At 44.1% G+C, this 22,522-nt stretch overlaps 2 protein-coding genes across 2 annotated transcripts; both read left to right on the forward strand.

The window, feature by feature from the left end:
• Positions 1-12,220: 12,220 nt before the first annotated feature.
• GJA9 (gap junction protein alpha 9) lies at positions 12,221-13,783 on the forward strand. Its single transcript, XM_068417778.1, has one exon. The coding sequence runs from the start codon at positions 12,221-12,223 to the stop codon at positions 13,781-13,783; it is 1,563 nt and encodes a 520-aa protein (XP_068273879.1).
• A 2,877-nt stretch (positions 13,784-16,660) lies between these two features.
• MYCBP (MYC binding protein) lies at positions 16,661-22,288 on the forward strand. Its single transcript, XM_068417779.1, has 5 exons — positions 16,661-16,760; positions 16,977-17,049; positions 18,836-18,884; positions 19,641-19,770; positions 22,195-22,288. The coding sequence occupies exons 1-5, from the start codon at positions 16,746-16,748 to the stop codon at positions 22,237-22,239; spliced, it is 312 nt and encodes a 103-aa protein (XP_068273880.1). The 5' UTR covers positions 16,661-16,745; the 3' UTR covers positions 22,240-22,288.
• The last annotated feature ends 234 nt before the right edge of the window (positions 22,289-22,522 follow it).

The raw sequence follows: 22,522 nt of genomic DNA on the forward strand, positions 1-22,522 counted from the left end.
AATAAAATGTAGATGCAGAAAGAAAATCTACAAAGGTATGTTGTAACGGTTCAAGGCTAGTCACGCTATTAAACCGAGGGCGGACGCTAGTAAGCCCTTTCCTGCCCCACCAGGAGGGGAAGAAAAAGATAAAAAGCAGAGACACTTCAAGGTTGGAAAGCTGAAAAAGTTTTAATGAACTATAACAATGAAAAAGAGTATAACAATAATAATGGAAATCATTACATATATACAAATATATGCAAAACCAAGATCAGACTACCCTGACGACGGTTACGTTGCCGCTCTCGCTGCAGGGCAAGTGAAGCGAGTGAAGACTTCTTCAAAGCAATGTGTATTAGGAAATTAAAGGAAATAATTATGAAATAGGGACAGCAAACTAAGATATAGAAAGAAAACTGACAAAGCAAGGGGGCTTAGGAAACCGCGCCGCTGGCTCTGATGTGACACGGCCCTTGCCACCCGCCTCCTGGCAGCCCTCGCTCCTGGCTCTGACACGGCACGGAGCCCCTGCTGCTACCTGCCTCTGACGTGAGCCCCACCTGCCCCGCTGTGCCCCCACGAGCCCCCCTCCTGAGGGCTTTCCCCAGTACCGATGGCCGGTCGATGGCGCGGCCTCGCTCGCCTTCTCCCTTGGTGCGGCCGCAGCCCTGTGACGCTTCGTGACGGCTCCGCTTCTCTCCTAGCTTCTACTGGTCCCTCCAAGGCCACCTGATGCAGGCAGTACAGGCCCCTTCACAGGCACCCACCTCTTTATAGAGGCCAGCAGCCTCAGGTGCCTCGTGTGTGGGCCATCAGCCTCACTGCCTGCACCTGGAGCTCCTCCAGGCCTGGCCCACAGCCAGAGCCCAGCATTAATGCCGTGGCCTGACCTCCAAGGTTCATCAACTCTGCCCCTGGGCTCTGTCATGGCCCCTCATGGACTACAAAGCAAGAACAAGTGCAGCCAGGAGGGTTAAGGTGACAGCTGTGTTTATTCAGTCATGCACATAACGAGTCCAGGCAGCGAGTCTGCTCCGCGGCTCGAGCCCCTGACCCTCCTACGGGATGCCTTGGCAGTCGGTCACAGAGTCGTGCTTGTCGGTTGGACGTGGAACGCGCGGTCGTCGGCTCCTGGAGCGACGGCTTGAGGGGCAGAGATAGAGCCCGCCAAAAACGATGAGCACGGTTCAGGATGCTAGAAGAGAAGAAAAAAATGGCAGCTGGCTGAACAGAACGCTGATAGTGAGAAAGCATGAAGCGGGGAAGAGTACTGCAAAAGACACAGGGAGCCGCACAGAGGTGCGAAAAAAGCGGCGGGGAGAGGAATAGAGGCGGCAGAAAGAGGGAGAGAGAGCTGGACGTAGACCGACCGAGAAGGACGGGGAGCAGGATGGAGATGCAGAAAAAACCTAGGAGGGGTGGCACAACATAGAGAGAAGAAAAAAGAACAGTGGCAGGAAGCCAGACCAAGAGATGGAGGAAGACCAAAAAAGCTACAAAGACCAGGGAAGAAAGACAGAAATGAAACTGCAGGGACAGGGAGCCAGGACCCAGAATGATGGATGGCAAGGGGGGTAAAATGACACAAAACAAACCACAAAGCTACACACTAGGGGGAGAGAGGGAAGAATTAAGAAACAGGGAAATGGACACAGAAAAAGGAGAGCTAGAGAACAAAAAAAATAACAATGCATATAGAAAAAACAGAAAGAGAATTCTAAAATAGGATCAACAGGGAGCCAGAGATGGTAACATGGAGAAAGGACAAAAGTAACGGGCTGCAGGGCAGATGGGAAGGAATTAATGAATAAGGACACAGCTGGCCTGAGACAAAGAAAGGCAAAGGATCCCACGAGCAACAGAGAGATTCAAAAACCAGGGACTGGGAACCAGACAGAGAGAGAAGCAGAAATGAAATGGGAAAAAGCAATGTGCCACAGGGCAGAGAGTGAAAAACTGATAAATAAGAACATGTACCAAGATGGAGTGCAATGAAGAACAGAAAAAAAAAATAGCCCTGAGCTACAGGAAAGAAAGAGAAATTAAAGAACCAGGACTGGCAGCCCGACAAGACAAACAGGGAGGAAATAAAAAATAGTGGCATGGAGCCAGACAGAGAGAGGTGGACAAAGACAAACAAATACCGTGGGGCTACAGGACAGAGAATAGAAAGAGGGAGCTGGACAGACACGGAGACCCAGGGAAAAATCCAGAGGGTCTACAAGGGACATGTGTAGGCATTAAAACCGGGGACAGGGAGATGGACAGACGGGGACCGCGGCGAATACCGCTGGGTGCGGGAAGTGCGGCGACTGAGCTGCGGTACCTGCTTTAGGCCGCCGGCCTTCCCTGAGCATTTAGTAGGCTGAGAAATGACTATGCCCTTCTCCCACATGCAACCCAGGCAGTAATATTCATTGCCTCAGTACCAAAAATCATCTGAGTGTCTTAAGCGTTTCAGTCCTTGTAGTTAACTGCTTTAAAAATCTGTTAGTGGTTTTTGTCTGTGTTCCCCACCTGTGACCTACGGAGGAGAAGCAGGAACATGTTTTCTTTCACGCAGACTAAGCCCCGGGGATCGGCGTATGGGTCTGCACGTGGCGTCGGGGGTGAGAGCGACGGCAGCTGGTCATCAACTGCTGGTGAGAGATTTTAAAAAAAAAAAAAAAAAAAAAAAGAAGAGATAGATGAGATCATGAAGGCAGGAGAGAACAGAGAGAAAGATACTGTGCGTGAGACGGGTAGCTCTGTTTAGTAGGAAACGGGACAGCCAAGCGGACCAAATGCGAGCGGCTGATGTCCGAAGGAGTCGTACGCTGGTGATCCTTGGGCGTTGTTGGCTGCTTTGTGCCTTTCCTCTCCTCTGTGCTATTGGTACTCTGCTCTCCTGCTTCTGCATACCCCCAAGGCTACCTGTGCCAGGCTTGTCTGCCAGCATGCTAACTGACTGGATGTGAACTGGGAAAATCAAATGGGCCCGTTGGTATATTACATGCCTTTCGTGGGTGACCATAGAACCCTGGAAGTTCCATATTTGCTCTGCGCGGGAGCGTAGCTCTGCGCTCGTCGCCGCTCCCGTCGCCGAGCGGCGCGGTTGCCTGTCGGGTCTGTAGCGCGCGATACGCGATAGGCCGAACTGGCGGGCCGATATGCTGGGCGAGTGGCTCGGTTCCTTCGGCTGCCTAATTTGCCTCGTTAAAACCATTGCTTCATTGCTCCCTTTCTTTATTTCAGACCCATCTAACAATCTCCTGGGTGCAAGTCAATTTCAGCTAGCAACACAGCTGAAATACAGTGCTGTTAGAAATCCAGCTGTTGAGCTGCTTAGATGGCAAAAGACTTTTGTAACTTGAACCCCAAAATGTTTTGGCATCGAGGCTGCAAGGAGAGAAACGTGCCTCGAACTGCTGTGCGCGGTGATACGTGGCTGCCTCTGACCGACGCCTTTTTCTGCTGAAGCCGGAGAATGGCTCCTTCGTGAAGAGCCGCTATCGCTGCATGATGTATGTCAGCTTTCCCTGTACCGTGAGGCCAGAGAACAGCATAGTCTGACTGGAGAGTGTTGCAGCCTCTTGTCCCGGCCCCTTGAGAAAATGACTCCCCGTAACAGGAATAAACCGGCTACTGTCCACAGGACAAAGGAAATACTTGGCGTTAACATGTCATAAAGGCACCTACGATGAAACGGTTCCCTCCTTTGTCGCGTGCTGACTGACCTTCTTATGGCGCTCCGCTCGGCCTCTCCTTTGGTATCCGGCTCCCTCCTGTGCATCTACAGCAACAAAATAGAACCAAAGTAACCCAGCTACTGAAAAATACCCTAACAAACAGTTAACGGTCCCTGTTATGACAACTTTGCTCAATCGCTTTGTTGATATGTGCTTTGCGTGCCAATCTGCCGTGCTTGGTCAGCGACATTGGTGAGTACAAGAAATATAAAAAGATGCTTTATTAGCTTACATCCCTCCCTTTTCTTTCCCCCATCCCAATAGACACATCCCGGACTTGCCCTTCCCTCAGCAGGCAAATGTGGGTTTGCCTACCAGACTCTAAAACCCAGGCAGGGCAGCTCCGAGCCACACACACACACAAAGTACAATGCTACACAGAACATGACAAATCATATGCCTCAAAGATGAGAGAAAACTCTCAACAAGAAGCATGACAGCCCGAGAGAAGACGCTGTCAGGCAAGACCCCCTGCAGGACCGTAACGAGGACGTGAGGAGAATCTATGGCGACCCCAGAAAGAGAGTAGAACCTCATGGCCAGTGAAAACAAGTGACTCTCAAAACCGAGAGGATGTATGCACAAGAAGCCTGTCTTCAAGACCTCACCACCTAACGATGCACAGAAGAAAACCCAGTCCGTCCAAATGGACGCCTGGAAAGAGAAGCCGCTCGTGCAGCATGGAATGCCGCCACAAAAGAGGACCGTCCGGAAACTGGCACGATGGAAGACTGAACCACGATTTAAGCTCATTACGCAAGAAAATAAGTGCTTGATTGGCACTACACTGATGAGTACAGGTGTTCAAGACTCCAGGTATGGCAGCTAAGGTGCGTGGCGTGCTCCTTGAGCACAAAAGAAGACATCGAGACCTGAGGAAGTGCTAAGATGCACGAAACACGCCGCACGAACTACACAAACACACGTAGGCTGGAACTGCCCTGGCCTGCGACACGCTATCATTGTGCTGAAAAGGAACCCGCTCCCTGAGCCTGCCTAAAGTGGACTGTTCCTGCACAGCCCTCTCCCCTACACTAACTTTATAACTTGAAAACTGCTTCCTGAAAGTGCCAACCTTGTCTGCTCCTTCCCACCACCGCTCTCCACCACCAGTGCCTCAACTTAGCTTTCAGATGGCCAGGACTCCAATTCCATCTTCAAAAAGAAAAAATACAATCAGCCCACTGCATGAATCCTGCAGTCACACCAGGTTCCTCTTCATCACCTGCAAGAAAAAAAAAAAAATAATTACAATGCACACACAACAAGGCCGTCAGTCAGCATCACATCTGGCACAGACCGTTCCCACAACGTCCCCCATCTCGGACGCACCGTGCCATTCCGTGCCGATTCCAAATTCGGACGCTGCGGCTGTCGTCGCTCGTGGGGCCTAAGATACCAAATGACACAAAATTACTGTGCCACTGGCAAGAAATCACCAGCTCCCTGCTCCTACTCTCTACTACCCAGCTCACCTCAAATGCTCATCCCATTCCAAAGGCTGCGCTGCACAGAACCTGCAAAACCAAGGAGAAACGCTCCACTGAGTGACCACTTAATACTTTGCTATTATACACTGACGCAGCCCACGACTGCCTCACCTTCTCGGACCACTCCTCGACAGGTGGCATCGCTCCCGGGAGCCTGTGGGCAGCACCTGCAAAAACACACACAAAAAGGCACGTGCTGCGTCCCGTTTAAGCACCGCACCCTCAGCAAAAACAGCGGCGAACTAAAACGCAGCCGCGGAGGGAGACTTTTAAAAGCCCAATCAGGGACCCGGCTCCGCCCACACCCGTCCTCACCGCGCCCCACTGGAACCCGGCCCCCACCCCGCCTCTTTTCGGGCTCAGCCCCGCCCTCTCCGGGCCACTCCGCGCCCCCTCCCGGCTTCGGCCCCGCCCCCTCAGGGACACGGCCCCACCTCCTCAGAGACTCAGCTCCGCCCCGGCCTTTCAGGGCCCCGGCCCTGCGCGCTCCCGGCCCCGCCCCGCCCTCTCTGGGACCCGGGCCCGCCCCCTAAGGGGAACCTCCCCGTCCTCCCACCACCGGGGAGCCCAGCGGGCAGGAGACACCCCTGCACCCGCCAAAGGGGCTCGGTCGCCTCACGGGTGCTCCTGGCGCTCACCCGCCGCCAGGAATTGGCCCCAGCACCCCGCCGTGCTGCAGCAGCAGCAGCCCCTCTGCGCACCCGTGCGGTGCCGGCGCTGCAGTACCAGGTTTTGGCCACGAGGCGGCAGCAGCAGAGCGCACACGGCTCCCAGCTGCAGTACTGCACTCCGCCCGCCGGGCGGCAGCACCGCCCCAGGCCTCTTCCCCGGGCTCGGGAAGGTGAGAAACGACCCATCGCTCAGCCCACTTCATACTATCCCCACACGGTAACTACCTACCGGGGAGAAGGCTGGGAGTTCTCTGCCCTTTTCCCACTCGCAGCCCCGGCAGTAATAGCCATTGCCTCTGGACCAAAAAAGCATCCAAGAGATTAGCACGGGGAGGGGGGTGTTGAGTTTTAAATCCTTTCTATAAATAGTGGTTCTCTGCATTTTAAAACCATTATATAGGCATTTACACTTACATATCTATTTACACATACATATATTTACAATGTGTGTGTGTGTATATATATATATATAATGTTTTTTATATGTATTACCTCTTTACACTTACATACCTATTTACACTTACTATATAGGACATGTATTTGGACCAGCTACCTGTTCAGACTTATGTATTTTGACACGTAAACATCTTTTTAGCCTTCTCTATTTAGACTTAAATATCTACTCACAATTATATCTATTTAAACTTTGTCATCTACTTACACTTATAATCTCTTCAGATTACTTAGACTTACTATGTAACACAGTAAGTGTACATAGCTCTATGTATTCACTTTTTTCTATATTAAATTCCTTCATATATATCTTTTTTTTTTGCATTTTAAAGTCCTTTATTTTTTAATTTATATCCACACAAGTTTTTTTTGTGTTTTAAAACCCTATATATCTCTATTTAGAATCCTCTTCTGTTCTAAAATCCTTTATATAATATAGCAGATAGAGGTTTTTATTTTTATATCCTTTTATATATAAATTCTACATATTGAAAATTAATATCCAAACATATTTTTCTCTATTTCAACACCTCACACCCATATTTACAGTTTGTAATATTTTTCAAACACCCCCTCCCATGAATCTTCAGGCATTTTTTAGGCTGTGACACCCTTTTTTTGGGGGACACGCCTGTCCCCCACCCACCTGTTCCTGAGAACGGTCCTGCTGCGGTCACTGACAGTGCCTCAAAACCTGTTTCCTCAGGTCAGTAAATCTCACCCTAAAGACTAACTGGAAAATTCCTCACAGAGTGTCCAGAACAACGGTAAAACATTACAGCTGAGGAAATAGTTTTTATGATTTTTAGCCTATTACCCACATGATTTACCTGTGCAGTCCAAGCTACCTAACCAACTGACATATCGCTCAAATTCCCTGCAAGGAAAAGCGATTACCTTTTCTTTAAAGATGATGAGGCCCAATTGGATGTTTCTCGGTTGTAAGGATGCGATTTAAATGTTTTTGCCTCAGATCTACAAAATTTCTACACAATCATTTTCTAAATAGCAGGCAACTGGTTTTTGAGTGTTCTGTAAATGTCTTGTGATGGAGCATTTGGGGAGTACAAGCTTTACAAGAGGCTCTTTTCAACATAGTGAAGAACTTTTGCAGGGAAAAGGGAAGCCCCAAGTGGAAATACAGCATGCTAAGTTTAAAAATAGCTAATTAGTGACCAAAAAAAATTTTAAAGCTTTTGGATAACTGCCAGGGCATCTCAGAAATTTTGCTTGTGAAAGTGAAAACACAAATCTGCACCTACTGATTTGCGTGTATATCTTAGCAATCAAAAGTGAATCTATAAGCCAGCACAGAAAACAGACAAACGTGAAGAGCATGTGCCTCCGTCTTTATACAGTATTCTCTGCTCTGCTTTCAAACACAGTACCACTGGATTTGGCAGTCCTAAAGACAATATTGAGCAGTATGATAGTTCAAATTTCTCATTATTGCAGTTTATCATTTGTGATCCTAACTTCACTACTGAAAGTAAACTATGGGAGTGAGTCCACATTACCCCGAAAGCCTGTAGGACACATCACTGATGTGTGTGCCTCTAGTTATCTAGTCAGACAAATACAGTAGAAAATAAAAATCAATTGTACACATAAAGTACACATTATTGATGAGTAGGAATGAAAAGGTCTTGATCTTCGGAGAATATTTCCACGAATTGAATGATTTCTGTGGCGTTTGACCCTCAGCTAAGAAATCATAATATACTCGTTAAACTTTGGGGGATGTTTTGCAGCAAACCCACCACTGATGAAAAGTCATCAAGGCAGCTTCTAGACCTGGGGAAAAAAAAACTAATCACTAAGCATTTTGTTACTAAACACTGAATGTTGTTATGACAGTTTGTGAAAATAATCACATCTACAAAATATCTGGACTAAGGTAAAGAGCAGCATCAGCGCTATAAAAGTCATTGGTGCTTGAATTAATTTTCCCTCCCAACTTGTCAAGTTGTCATTTGACCGAAATACCATTTTAAAGGAGATAATGCATCCCAGAACATTATGTGCAGACGGTTAAATGCTCATCTTAACATTTATCTTGTAGAAAACAAGTAGATCCCCAACAAGTAGATCAAATAAAGCTTCAGCATCTTTGCGGGAGGTGGGGCAGGGTGAAGGTCCATGGACCACTTCAACAGACTTGGAATTATTTTCACCAGTAGCAGAAAAACGTTTAGAAACCTACTTTAAGTACTCGATAGACGAGACCTATGTTTAGAAACCTGCTTAAAGTAGCTAATAGAAATAGCTGGCTGTAGACTCATAGCTTGCCAAAATGATCGAATACTTCCAGGCAAGCTGTCATTTAACTATGAAATCGGACGTGACCTATTGACTGGTCCTCAGCATCAAAATTAAAAGATAATGATTAGCTTTTCAGAGTTCTCAGCAGAGGAAGTTTATTTATCCTATACAGGACACTCGGGTCAGCAATACACTTCTGCAGGGCACCGAGGAGAATCATCTAAAAGAGCATTATAGTGCTAGATATACTTCTTAACTCATATTGATCCTAGCAGTGGAGTTACACATTAATACTAGGCATGCCTAACAAGGTCGTATCCTTGGCCATTGTGCTGCTAATGCTGGCTCCAGGACAATCTTTGTACATAAAACAAGCATATTTCTTTCCCTGTCTTTCCTTTTGTAAAACGAGGTCTTCCCTTCCCTCTGCCCAACATTTTTTGCAGGCATTTCCTAAAGTTTAGAGTGATTGAAATGGTGTTCCCCAGCCTACCATCAGTCCCTAAAATGCACTGTAGCAGCATGATCAGCTCAAAAAAAAATTTGAGTAGATTTTAAGCTCTCAATTCTTTTGCATCAGCTCAGTTTACAAGCTGCTATCTATCCCAGAGTGGCAGGTGGACTTTTTAAAGATAGCATTTACTCTTAGAATCTTTATGTAAGCAAAGGAAGAAATTATTTACGATGAGGGTGTGAGACACAGGAACAGGTTGCCAGAGAAGTTGTGAATGCCCCATCACTGGAAGCGTTCAAACTCAGGCTGGACAGGGCTTTGAGCAATCTGATCTAGCAAAAGATGTCCCTGCCCATCGCAGGGGGTTGGGACTAGGCGGTATTTTAAGGTCCCTTCTGACCCAACCCATTCTATGATTCTCTGTACCTTTAGCCTGTGGAACTTCTGCTGCTATTCTCTTCCACTTTCTCCTCCTCCACATTAACCTTTTCTTTTTTAAACTCAGCGAAGGGTAATTTAGGATACAGGGTATTCATTCTGTTCCAGTAGCTCCATCTTTATCCTCCTCTAGGGAGACACAGAGAATGGTACGTTTGTGGAGTACAGGTGCAACCGTGGGTTCCGTTTCTAATTCTGCCACACACTGACATGAGGAGGATGTACAGCGTATATCTTTACTGAATCTTTTACCGTAAGTAAGCAGGTTCTTCAGTAGAACAAACCCATTTATTCACCTGAGTCACAGGGTAACTCATCTGTGGCAATCCATCTGATGTAAAGGAAGGAATAGGAAAGGAAGAATTTAAAAGAAAAAGTTAACAACTGTAGGTTATAACCTGTGAATAATTATATCAATTAATATATATGGCCCTTACATTCCTAAGCACCTAGAAAATACCTGTCCTTTGAGACTAAGCAGTTTGTGTGCTCGTTTATACTGGAAAATATTTCAGCCTGTTCTCTGTATTCTTCCTACTGAGGTAATGTGGAGGCGTAGCTGAAGGACCGAGATGAAAAGGGGACTGGTGTCACCCCGTCTGTTTTTACAAGCTATACATAAGCATCACTATCAAGAAGAATGACTGGCATCTTTAGTACACCCGACACTGAGACTAGAATGATAATGACTTGCTCCTAAAAAGAAATACCAAATTATATGGATGGGGGAAATGGTGTAAAACAGTTGCCATGTTCAGGGGTGTTTTAAAGAAGTCAGTATGACAAACAAGATGGCATAAGGAGAATAAACGAGGGGTGTAGAATCGTAGAATATAAGGACAGACGCTGTCTATGAAGAGGGAGTGAGTTTGGAGGGGTAAAAGTACTACTGTTGGGTTTTTACATCAGGTGTGTGGTGCTAAGGCGTTCCAGGAAAACAGACTGACTGCAGAAATTTACAATGATACTAATCTGGGAGGATTTACCTTCTTAGCTTTATGTAAACTAAAACTTAGTCCAAAAGTTTTCTTTTATTCTGTTTGTCTGAGGCCAAGATCATTCTTAAAACGTGGAAGGTGCTGGAGAAGTGAAAGGGAAGATAATCTGAAGGAAGTTAGAGCTGCAGATTTTTCATTTCCAGATTTTTTTAAATGAGATTCTTTCACCAGTCATAGTTAAATTATGCTTGGAGCAGTAGCAGACTGAACAACAGATTGATTTTCTCCTCCCTTCATCCCTAGCAAATATAAATTCAATGTCCAAAGCTTGCACTCCATCACTTGCTCCTGTAGCGAAATAAACTGCACATAATGTGAAATTTACTCACATGGACGGAAGATGGCAGGGGTTGTAACTTTTTATCGGATGATGCAGATCTTTAGTTTTACACATTTTTGTAAAGAAAGGTATGTTTTATTTTCAATTTGCTGTTTATTTTTCATTTGTTTATCTTTAAAAATGTCTAACTTGCCTATTTGTATACTGATTTGCAAGAGTATTTTCATGTTTAGCAGGCTGCCTTAACATAAAGTTTCCTCTATAGTCATTGGTATTGCAGCCGCAAAACTGCAACTTCCTTTTGATTTCTTAACACTTCTGTTTTACAGGGTGAAAACAAATCCCATCTGAACAGAAAACACTGTGTTAAACCACCTTTATAAAAAAAAATCAGATTATTCTGTTTTCAGTATAACTGAATTCTATGAATTGTACTGTACGTACAATGAAAAGGTAAATCTACAGACGTACGGGTTATCCCGCACATAAAAAGAAAAATATTTTTGTTAGTGTATACAATAACATAAACACTGAAAAGGAATTTAAAATCTTGTCCACAGTGTAGTATCCTGTAACAGAGAAAGAAACAAACATAGGAGAGAAAGGCGAGATATGTGATTACATACATGTATTACCAGTTTATCTGTACTCAGGTAATAAACATTTAAGAAATGCTGGTAGAGAATTTTTGCACAAATCATTTATTTTTCATGGAATCGGGACCAAAGATAGCAACACGACACCTAGGCACTCTGTTCTGTATTTCAAATGCAGGTATCGTTGACCAGAGGAAACTGGACCGATTACGGTGATTCTATTTATTTGTTTATCGTTGACATCCGCAAACAAAAAGCAATTGTCTGCGCCAAGTTATATGCTTAAACATATTTTTTCATTTAACAATGCAATATTAGTGAGATGTTTTATTCCCTCTCGAGTTCCTTTGTATAACCAATTTTTGCTGCAAAACAGTAATTGGACATTACTGTAACTTCAGCTGCGACGTGGGGGTCAGAACACCTGAAAAGGAAGACTGGGAAATATTCCTCTACCTTCATAAGTATCCTAAATGTAAATGTACTGCTCCCACACTGCTATCGGATGATGGTTCAAATGGACCACATAATGCTCTTAAAATCCTGCTACAAGTCAGGCACCTTAGTTTCCACTGATTTGATGCAAACTGAGGGTGCTTAATACCTCATAGTGATGTGCTTATCAGGATGTCTTTTACTGATAAATTAGACACAGGCGGATGATGCACTTCTCCATGTTGTAGATGAGAGAGAATAATACCTAGATTATCAATGAGCAGTGGGTCATGTTGCCATTGTTACAATGTGAGATAAGATGGTTTTTCCCTTTGTCATTTTTTTTGTAATCCGTTAAGGAAGGACTGCAGCTTTTACAATGTTTGATACTTCTTTCTCTCATACATTTTAGTGTTAAGAAGGCAGAATAACCATGGGAGACTGGAATTTCCTCGGAGGCATTTTAGAGGAGGTCCACATTCATTCGACTATTATTGGCAAGATTTGGCTAACAATCCTCTTCATATTTCGAATGCTTGTCCTCGGAGTGGCAACTGAGGATGTTTGGAATGATGAACAATCAGAATTTATATGCAATACTGAGCAACCTGGTTGCAGAAATGTGTGCTATGATGAGGCCTTTCCCATCTCTCTCATAAGATACTGGGTTTTGCAAGTTATATTTGTGTCTTCCCCTTCCTTGGTGTATATGGGTCATGCCTTATACAGACTAAGAGCCTTGGAAAAAGAGAGGCAAAAAAAGAAAGCTCAAGTAAGAGTGGAACTCGAAAGCACTGAATTAGAAATGACTGAAAATCGGAAAAGGCTGGAGAGAGAACTCCGGCAATTGGATCAAAGAAAGTTAAACAAAGCACCCCTGAGAGGCTCTTTGCTCTGCACTTACGTGATACATATTTTCACAAGATCTGCAGTGGAAGTCGGTTTTATGATTGGGCAGTATCTTCTTTATGGCTTTCATCTAGACCCCCTTTATAAATGTCAGAGAGATCCATGTCCAAACACAGTTGACTGCTTTGTATCTAGACCAACAGAAAAGACAGTGTTCATATTATTCATGCAATCAATAGCAACTGTATCATTGCTTTTAAATATCCTAGAAATTATCCACCTAGGGTTCCGAAAAATTAAAATGGGACTCTGCGGGCAGAATAAAAACAAGGACAACCCTGACAATTTCTATCTAAACAAATCTAAGAAATACTCTGTGATACCGCACCCTTCTCTGGGAATATCCACCACTCCTCAAAAAACTCTTCCTTCTGCGCTTAGCGGTTATACCTTTTTAACGGAAAAGCAAACCGACACTGCCATCTACCCGGTTCCAAATGCTTCTCCCATGTTTCAGTCTGTAGAAAATAACCGTACAGAAAGCAGCAACAATTACACCCATCGCAATCAGGAAAATAAATCACCAAAGAAGAGGCCAGCTACAAATGCTTTAGATGATCAGACTCAAAATACTAGCACAAATAACAATGAAGGCTTGCTTGGTGAGCTTGGGACTGAAGTGCACGATGCTCAAAAAGGAGATGAAAGGAAACATTTCCTTGTTGGTACTCAGAATGAAGATATAGCTTCAAGTACGTGCTCGAGAGGCTTTGCTGAAATGCCATCTCAAACTTCACTGCAACCCGATACAACTTTTCCCATTACTGGTATCAGAAGACAACACGCAATCGGTTCGCCTTGGAACTGCTCAGCAATGGTTGAGAGTGCAGGAGCTTCAACAAATACTCTTCCAAAGAACAGCAACAGAAGCCAGAGCAGTTTCAGTGCAAACAAAGCCCAACCTCCTTACAATGCTGATGTAAAAAATTCTAGCCAACCAGACACTCCTGACTTTACAGGGGAGGTGAGCTCAGAATCTAAACAAAGTAGAAACTGCGATAGTCCTAAACCTTTCTCTCTCTCTAGGCAACTGTCTCTGTCAAGTAATGCCAGCAGCAGGCGTGCCCCCACCGATCTTCAAATATAGTGTGAGTGAACCCATGAATTGCACTAGTCAGTGCCGGGGTAATTACTGAACACTGCGACATAAGGAAAACCTATGTGTAAGAGCAGCTAAATCATTCAACTTTAACTAGCAGCTTCACATAGATAGAAAAGTTGTGTAGACCTTTGAATATTAGCTAAGTAGCTTTTAAACAGTCTTTTTACTTCCTTCGTAATGAAAGGGTGGCTTAGACCTCAGTGTATAAACTTCTACACCATCCTTCCAGCTAAGGACAACATACATCATATAAGTCCACATATTAGGAAAAGTCAGGCATAAAATGACAGCTGATACTATTTAAACTGAATAAAAGTAGAAGACAAAATTTACGGTCTAACAATATATTTTACAAAGACCAGTAAATTCAGTTAGGTTAAAGATGGCACTGGCACTCTCAGGAGAAATTATCGGTAAATATGTTTCTGCTTAATCTCTCTGAGAATTCAAACAGACATTTGATAGCTGTCTGAAAGCAGAATGTCAAACATATTCCGCTGTTTGAACTGTGTTAAATACAAAAAGAACAAACCATGATACATGTATCACTAATTCTTTGATTCCATGGTACACTTTTTTTCAGTGTATCACCACTGACTTCCTCAGCAGAAAAATCAGAGTGAATCTCTTATTGTATACTATTACTGTTAAATACACTATTACATTTTTAAAGCATCATGAACTACAAATGAGTTGTGAGCTTTAATTGTGAGATTTTGCATAACACTAATAAGCTAGCCATTTTTTTTAAATCAGAAAACAAGTTACTGAAATTTATTAATCAGAAATTTTGGATTTCACAAACCAGAAGGCTCACTATGGTAAAAAAAAAAAAAAAAAGAAAAAAAAAAGAAAAAAGGGTAGTACCTTCCTACTTTCAGTTACAATGTCAAAAAAACATATAAAAGGTTTATCAAACTGTAAAACTACTCCTTTTCTGGATGCTACAGGGTCTGTCTGTCCCCACAAATTCTGACAAACTTTTAAATCAAAGAATGCTTATAATTGTTTAGGAGGAGCATTTGTTTATGCTTTTTATGGGGGTAATAAAACAAATAAAGGACATTCATCCACTTGATGCTCCAGCCCATATAGTGTAAGGCAAGTTCCATGAAACACCTTGAAATAATAAAGGAGGGAAAGATAAATAAAATGCTGTTTTACATTTGTAATCGAGACTTCTGTGAATGGAATACATTTACTTGGGTCGCACAGCACTGACAGGCTGTAAACACTTGGTGAGGGGTGTCACAGCTGGGATGCATTAGTGTATACGCATGTATTTTTTACTAGTGGATTTGACTTACTGTACGTGTACTAGAAAAATAATTTGTGAGACGTAGCACCACAATGTCACGGCATCATTAAATTCTTAATGTGCATTATCATTATGCTTACAAGCCAGCCATGTTTCAGATTGGCTGAAGGCTGTACAACGTTAGGAAAAAAAGGAGCCAGAAAACCTAAAAAGCTCTTTTGCTTGCAGCAGCAGCATTGATTTGGCCCTGTCCACATAAGAAATACACATGAATACTATTAAAACTATTCACTGTAGATTTCTCTCCAACAGCTATTCTTCTCATCTCTAGTATTGCTCTATGTGTATACATAAATACAGCCCTATGTAATTCTGCTTACACGGTAAAATTGAACGTTGTGTAATAATACAGGAATGTATATAAAGTATAGTGTGATTTAGCTGAGTTAATAATGCTACTGCGGCTTTAATTCTTGCATTTCTTGATGCGTAAATTTCTGTGGGTGATAACTGTGCTAATGCATATTTCGCATTTAATGTCTCTGTAATAAAAAGCCTAGTATTTAATGCACTCTGCTCCCACTGTCTAAGTAATAGAAAATTAACATTTAGATGCTCACATATGGCATATGACATTTACATTTCTGTTGGTTCAACATCAGACACAAAAGAATTTATTTTTCTGCTGCTGAAAGAAGATTTTTATTAACTGCTTTTGTGTGGACATGGGTCAAACATTCTGTTTCAATACAGCCAACAGAAAAGTGTATCTTATTTCCAGTGAAAATTGAAGACATTGCAGACGAGTGTGCAGAAAAGGTGTGGGAAGACCCTAACATCGCAGGTGCAAGACTATTTGGTTGTTTTTTTTAAATTTTTATAATAAACAGATTTATCAGTTAGATACCACAGCGTTTCACAAAAATAAACCGCTATAACCACTTCCGTTTTTTAAAATAGGCTGAGGCAAAAGACTTTCTTTTCGATGCGAAGATTTTACCGCGTATAACTTTGGAGCCCCTTAGGTAGGCAACTCTGCAGCCGCAGCTTGCTGCGACCTTCTCCTCCTGTGATTTTTCAGTCAGTTCGAGTTACTACTCAGGCCACAAGAGCGACCGGTAACGGACCTGGCCGAAAGCCGCCATGCCAGGCGCAGCGGCACTTCCCCGCTCGCAGGCACAGCGAATGCCGGCCGCGGCTCGTACCGCCCGGCTCAGGACCGGGAGCGCTCCACCGCCCCGTGGCCCGGATGCCTCCTTCGTCGGGAGCGCGCCCTCTCGCCGGGGAGCCCCGGGGGCCGCCTGTCGCGGCGCCCGCTGGCCAGCCGGCGGCACGGCACCGGCCGGCAGAGGTGAGCCCCGACACCGCTGGGTCCGAGACGCACTTCCGTACCTGGCGAAGTACGCTGATGTCCTGGCGAAGAGTGCGGGGCAGAGCGGGACAGCGGCCACAGCTGCCAGGGGAGGGGGCACAGCGCCGGCTCTGGCGTTTCTTTGGGCGACGAGAGGGACCCCCGCAAGAGAACGAGGGCAGCGAGCCGCTCCGGCGACCGCGGCAGAGGCCCGCCCCGCAGGGCGAGGCCGAGCGCCCTGCTGCTGTCCCGTCGCTGTGGTAACCGCTGGGAAGCCCTCGCGCCGTACAAGAGCAGGGCGCAGGCGCGAGGCTGGGTGCAGGCGCGGTGAGGGTTAGATGGCGCATTACAAGGTAGGAGGGAGCGAGGTGGCGGTGGCGCGGGGGTGGCGCGGTTTACCGCGCCGTCTGTGCGGAGGGGCAGGCCGCGGACTGGCACCGGCTTGGCCCTTCGTGCCGCTTCCGCGGCGGAGGCGGGGGGTGGCCTGGTCCAAGGAGCCGCCTCCGTAGCTCGGGGAGTGGGGGGGGCGCCGCCGCCGCCGATCTGACCGTGTGGGCGTCCTCCCTCAGGCCGCGGACTCCAAGCGGGAGCAGTTCCGCCGGTATCTGGAGAAGTCGGGGGTGCTGGACACGCTCACCAAGGGTAAGTCCCCGGTCCGCGTCGTGCCGCCCGGGGGGCCCGTGGGCGGCTCTTGGGGCGCTTCTGCGGGCGGGCGCCGTTTCCCTTGGGGCGTCCCACTGCCGCGGCGCAGCTGCAGCCCTGCACGGCTGTGGTGTGGCCGCCCCTCGGGCTGCCTCGGTGCTCTCCGCCGGCGCCCCACCTCGCCTCGGCACGCTGGTCGCGCTTTCTCCTCAGTCTGCATGGCGGCCGGCAGCAGAACTCGCCCGGAAAACTTGGTGTGGCAGTCGAAATCGAGTCCGAGCTGGGCAGCGAGGCAGTGCGCGCTCGGGGAGGGAAGAGGACCTCAGGGAACGCGGCCTGTGAACCGCAACGCGTTAACTCCTTTCTTGCAGTTTGCACGTTCATTGCGTGTGGGTCGATTGTAGAGACCCGTGTGAGACAGGAAGGCCGTTCCCTTCCCTTACGTGGTGTGTCGGCCAAAGTGCTTTTCTCTATGCTTGCTTTTGGAAACAGCTGAATTTCGGGGGGGGCTGTTATTCTACCAGAGCTGTCCAGAGAAAGTAAATGCTTGAGACAAAATAACAGCAAATGTGCTCTTAAAAACACTCTATTTGAAAAGACCCTTTCTTGAGTAGTGCTTGGTGCTCCTCCTAAAACTACTGAACCTGTAAGTTTTGTGAGAGTGACTATCCATAGCAGCATGGGGAAAATGATTATGCTAAACTTGATGCATACTTTGGCTTTCTGTATGGCTTAGTATCTTTTAAATCATTCTGAAGACTTTTTGGAGCCTACCAATAGTATGTAGAGAAAATCTGTTAATATTCGTGCTTGAAAAATATGCTGTTTAAAGAAGGAGGAGCAGATCTAGGATGTCAAGCGAATAGATGCCACAGTAAGACTCTCGGCCTGGCATGTGGGTACCATTTGAGTTCTTTCTATTGCATTACTAAGCATCCTATGGGATGGCAAAACAAGTCTTCCAAGCAGTGTGGCATCCTAATTTTGTTTTTAACTTAGGTGTTTACCTTAAAACCAACTTGGCTGTGCAGTTTGGACGTCTGAAACTGGGAGAAGGGCATCTAAGTATTCATGAAAGCAGACTTCTATAGCCATGTGTATGCCCCTGTGAGGAGGGAGGAGTGGTTATGTTTGGGAGCTTTCTGAGTATTCATGTGACCGAGTTCTCCAGATATGGAGTTGATATGTATATGGCTAGTTTTATTTAAGCTATCAGGGTACTGCCGCTTGTGCCTGACCTTTCTGGCACTCTATTGGCCGCTAGAGCCCCCACCCATAAAGATTTTCAGTGTCGTCTGCTCTGACGGTAGCCATTTAATTTTGTAACTGCGGGTGTTTAAGGGAGGTTTGCTTTTACGCTGAAAGTTATGGAAGCGCTGATGTCCTGCGGTTCAAAGATGTAGCTTAAGTGGAAGTAATGGTTTATGAAGGGAGAGTCTCAAAATAGTTACAATTTGAATTTTGCTGATGAAAGCCAATACTATGGTTGCATGTGGAATATGTAAAAATTTGTCCAGCCTGTTTTGTGTTCCATGCTAGAATAGCCAAAGACTATGGTTAGGGGATCAACAAAACTTCTGTCTGGCTGTTACCGGGTCGATGCTCTGTTCCCTCCTGTACAGCAGACCTATTCTTTATGTCAAAGTATATAGGTGAAAATCTTGTTAAACAGAAAAACGTGTTATAAATGTGGCATGCAACTTGTATGCCTTCTGACTGTTGGTGCGTGTTTTAAAAAGTGAGTTGCATGAACTTCGTGCAATTGTTGAATACTTTCTATTTGCAGTGTTGGTAGCCTTATATGAAGAGCCGGAGAAACCAAATAGTGCACTGGAGTATCCTTTTTCTCTTCTGTGAATTGTTCATAGAGACTTGACACAGAACAGCAGTACTGCTTCTGACTCGTAGGTGAACTGGGGAGGCTCATTTAGAAGACTTACATTTAGAACATGGCTTTTATGGATGCATTTTAGCTAATAAGTGCATTCTTAACAAGCTAACAAAGTCTGACAGGATGCAAGAGAACTGTGCGTATCAGTATGCGAGCAATTACGAAGTTAAGTTATAGGCCATTACAGGATGTTGTAGGTTTGCAGCATTAGATTTGAGTACTTACAGTATCTGTGGTTTCTGAAGTTGGCTTCGTCACACTTCCTTTTTTTTTTTTTTTTTTTTTTTTTTAATACAAGTGGGGAAAAGAAATTAACGTCTTTTGGTTCTGCTGTTTTTAAGCAGACTCACTTTTTTGGCTATTGCTTCTATTTTTTGGTTATTTCTTCTAACTCTTCAAAACTTCTGCATTGAAGAGATGAAAAGCAGAGGAGGGTGTACTAAAACATGAAAATTTGTCCTGTGTGTACTGATGTCTTGTTGTCTTTTTTCTTTTTTTTTTTAAGGAATATACTAATGAACTTGAAAAGCTTTCTTATTTTTGTAACTTCATCCTGTACGATGACAAGCACTGTAGTAATCTTAAGTGGTTTAATGCAATTTTGGTCACATGTATTGCAGCACTAACTTGATCATAAGTGTTAAAACTGAAATGTGATTATGCTGTCTAACTGAAGAAATACTTAACATCTAAATATCAGCTTTCTGAAGCATCATCTGGGAGCTTCAGCTCCTGAGAATCCAGAAATAGAGGCACTTCGCTTGGAAGTGGCAGAGATGAAAGAAAGATACGAAGCTGTGTTGGAAGAAAATAAAAAACTGAAAACCAAGGTAAAAGGCTACTTACTGTTCCTTAGTAGTTCCATATTACACAACAAGAATAATACTTAGAATACAGCTGACTTTCTTCCATTAGAGGAACTAATAAATGTTGTGGCACTGTTTAGCCTCATGGCTGAGGAATGCTGATAGAAGTCATCGTAGTAAAGAATTTTTTTTTTTTGATGGGACACTTCTTATATTCTGTAACAGAATAGTATTGCTAAACTAGGGATTATTTATTTAGTGAAAGTATACGTTATCGAGGCTAATCCCATGTCTTCATTCAGTCCCGTCTGGATGTGTTTAAATTGTCTGATATTATGTAGCTGATGCTTCCACTAGAGTTTTGAAAAAGAAAAAAGCTAATGTATCTATTATAAAGGCTTTCAAAAGGCAAACTGAAGGAGGAATATTATATATTAGTTTGTGTGACCTGGCACAAACTTGCACGTGGCAGGATGTTACCAGTGGAGGCACTTGTATCCATGTGGAACAGTAATTTGCACTTTTCAGCTAAAACTACCATGGTATTCCTCTATCCGCAACAACAGCGGATCTGAAGTGCTAGCTAAGGCAGAGGCATTCTTTATTGTGTCCTACAGGCTGTCTGAAACAGCTCTAAGATGTGAAAAACTTCCCCTTACCAGAAGGCACTGACTCTAAATGTAACTACACGGAAGAAGGAAACCTTTGAGAACCTTAACAAGCTAGTAGCTTATGTGCCACTACAAGTTTCCATGCATTTGTGGGAAGAGAATGGCTGCTGTTTATATGTGAACATCCCTATGGGTTTTTTACTGGGAGACAACCACCCCACCTTAGTTCTGGTGGGAGGGATTCTTGGGTATTACCCCTTTGTATTTCTTGTCTGGAATGCCCTCTTGCTGTCCTAGTAATTCTCCTCCTCCTCTGTTACCCACTGTGAGTCCTTACAGCTACATTTGTTATTTCTTACTAGGAAATATGGCAAAGAGCAGAATTTTAGGGGGAGTAGCAATAGACCAGCAGTTCACTCGGGGTAGCCCACTTAAAAATGCAACCGATAGTAAGTAGACATGAAAGCAAAGTAACATGGGTCTTTGTTTAAATCTTTTAAAGAAGTTGAAACTTGTTCCAGGAAAGTAAGCCTTTTCATAATCATGGGTTTATTTGTGCTTTCACCTTCTTCAGACTTCAAATGATAATTCTTACTTGACATGTTTTCCAGTATTAATATTTTTTTTGTTTTTTCCCTTTCTTTCCCCAAATGATAACACTTTATGTGTTTTCCAGTATGAATGTTTTTGTGTTTTCCCTTTCTTTCCCCTACCATCTTCTGCTCGTCATTCTGACATACCATAGAAGTTCACAGGGACATAATGCTGGGAGAACACTACTCTTTAGTGCCTTTTTTTTTTTTTTTTTTAAGCAGTCCTCTGGCAGATAATACATGCCTTTAACTGTGCATTTATTGGTAACTTGAATCATGTCCAAATAGGTGGTGGTCTTCTGTTGCATGCATCTGTGAAGATCTGTTCTTGTCTTTACATTTACTGGTCAGAATGTCAGGTATTTTGGGTGGGGCAGGGGGCAGGAACTGAATAGTTAGGCCCTTCGTGGAAAACAAAAGAGACTTTGGATTGTGTACTGGCCATCTTTCATGGTAAAATCTGAAAGAACAACAAAATGCTATTTTAGTGGTTCTCTTAGCAGCATAGTGATTGCTGTAATTTAGTGGTGGTATGAGAAACACATGGGTATTTTAATTTTTTTATGTACTTTATTTTTACTCTGCAATTTGCAGGAGAGGGGAAGAATCTTAATTGAGGAAACTGGACTGGCATATTTCAGAGACCCAGTCCTAATGCTTGAATAGTTTTTGAAGCTTGAGCTTGTCTTTAATGTAACTGAGGTCAAGTGAACACCTTCATATGTTTCCTTGGAAATAACTTTACAAGTAAAGGTCATACTTTAGTGCACAGTTGCCTAGGCCATGCTCTCCAGAAAGCATAATGAAAGCTAGAATGATTACAGGAAATGTTAGCTTGGGTACTGTTGTTATGAGAATGACTGTTTCATTTAATCATATTTCAGTGAAATCCAAGCTTGTCAGGCACTGATCATCATCAGCTGCTATTTGAGATGAAAAGTACTTAAAGAGACCTAGAACAAGAAACAGGGAAAAATTAAGGGCAGGACCTATGTCCTTGAAAGTTCATTTTAAAAGCCCCCTTGTTATAGCTGCATGATTATACAATGTGACAAACTGATGTTTTGAGGGAAGGGTTACTTTGTTGCCTGACTTGAAAATGGACTTGCATAAATATCAGTGATGGATTAAAACGCCCAGAGTAAACAGAACACTTCCAGACCAAACGTTTCCCTACTTTTCTTAATGTAGAAAGTGTCTCTGAAATGTTGCAGCTAACTAAATTCCTCTCTTTAAATCCACAGCTGGCTCAGTATGAACCATCTCAAGACGAGAAGCATGGTGAATAACAGTAGTTTCTCCTTTAATGCCTTGACTTAATAAAGGGCTTCCTGAGAACTGCAGTCCTTTTTTTTTTTTTTTGTGTGTGTGTGAACTCTGCATGATTGTTACCTCATCATCTTAAAGAAAAAAATGCAGTATCATGAGTGTACAGCTATTTTTGTGCAGCTGCATCAGCAACTGATGAGTTTAAGCATACTGGCCAACTTTCTTGCTTTCTGTGCTTAAGGAAAGGTGATAGTTATGATTAACTTGGAGATGACTGTGCCTGCCAACTTTATGTAAATTTCC

The sequence above is a fragment of the Nyctibius grandis genome, chromosome 24, assembly GCF_013368605.1.
Source record: "Nyctibius grandis isolate bNycGra1 chromosome 24, bNycGra1.pri, whole genome shotgun sequence".
Lineage (NCBI taxonomy): Eukaryota > Metazoa > Chordata > Aves > Nyctibiiformes > Nyctibiidae > Nyctibius > Nyctibius grandis.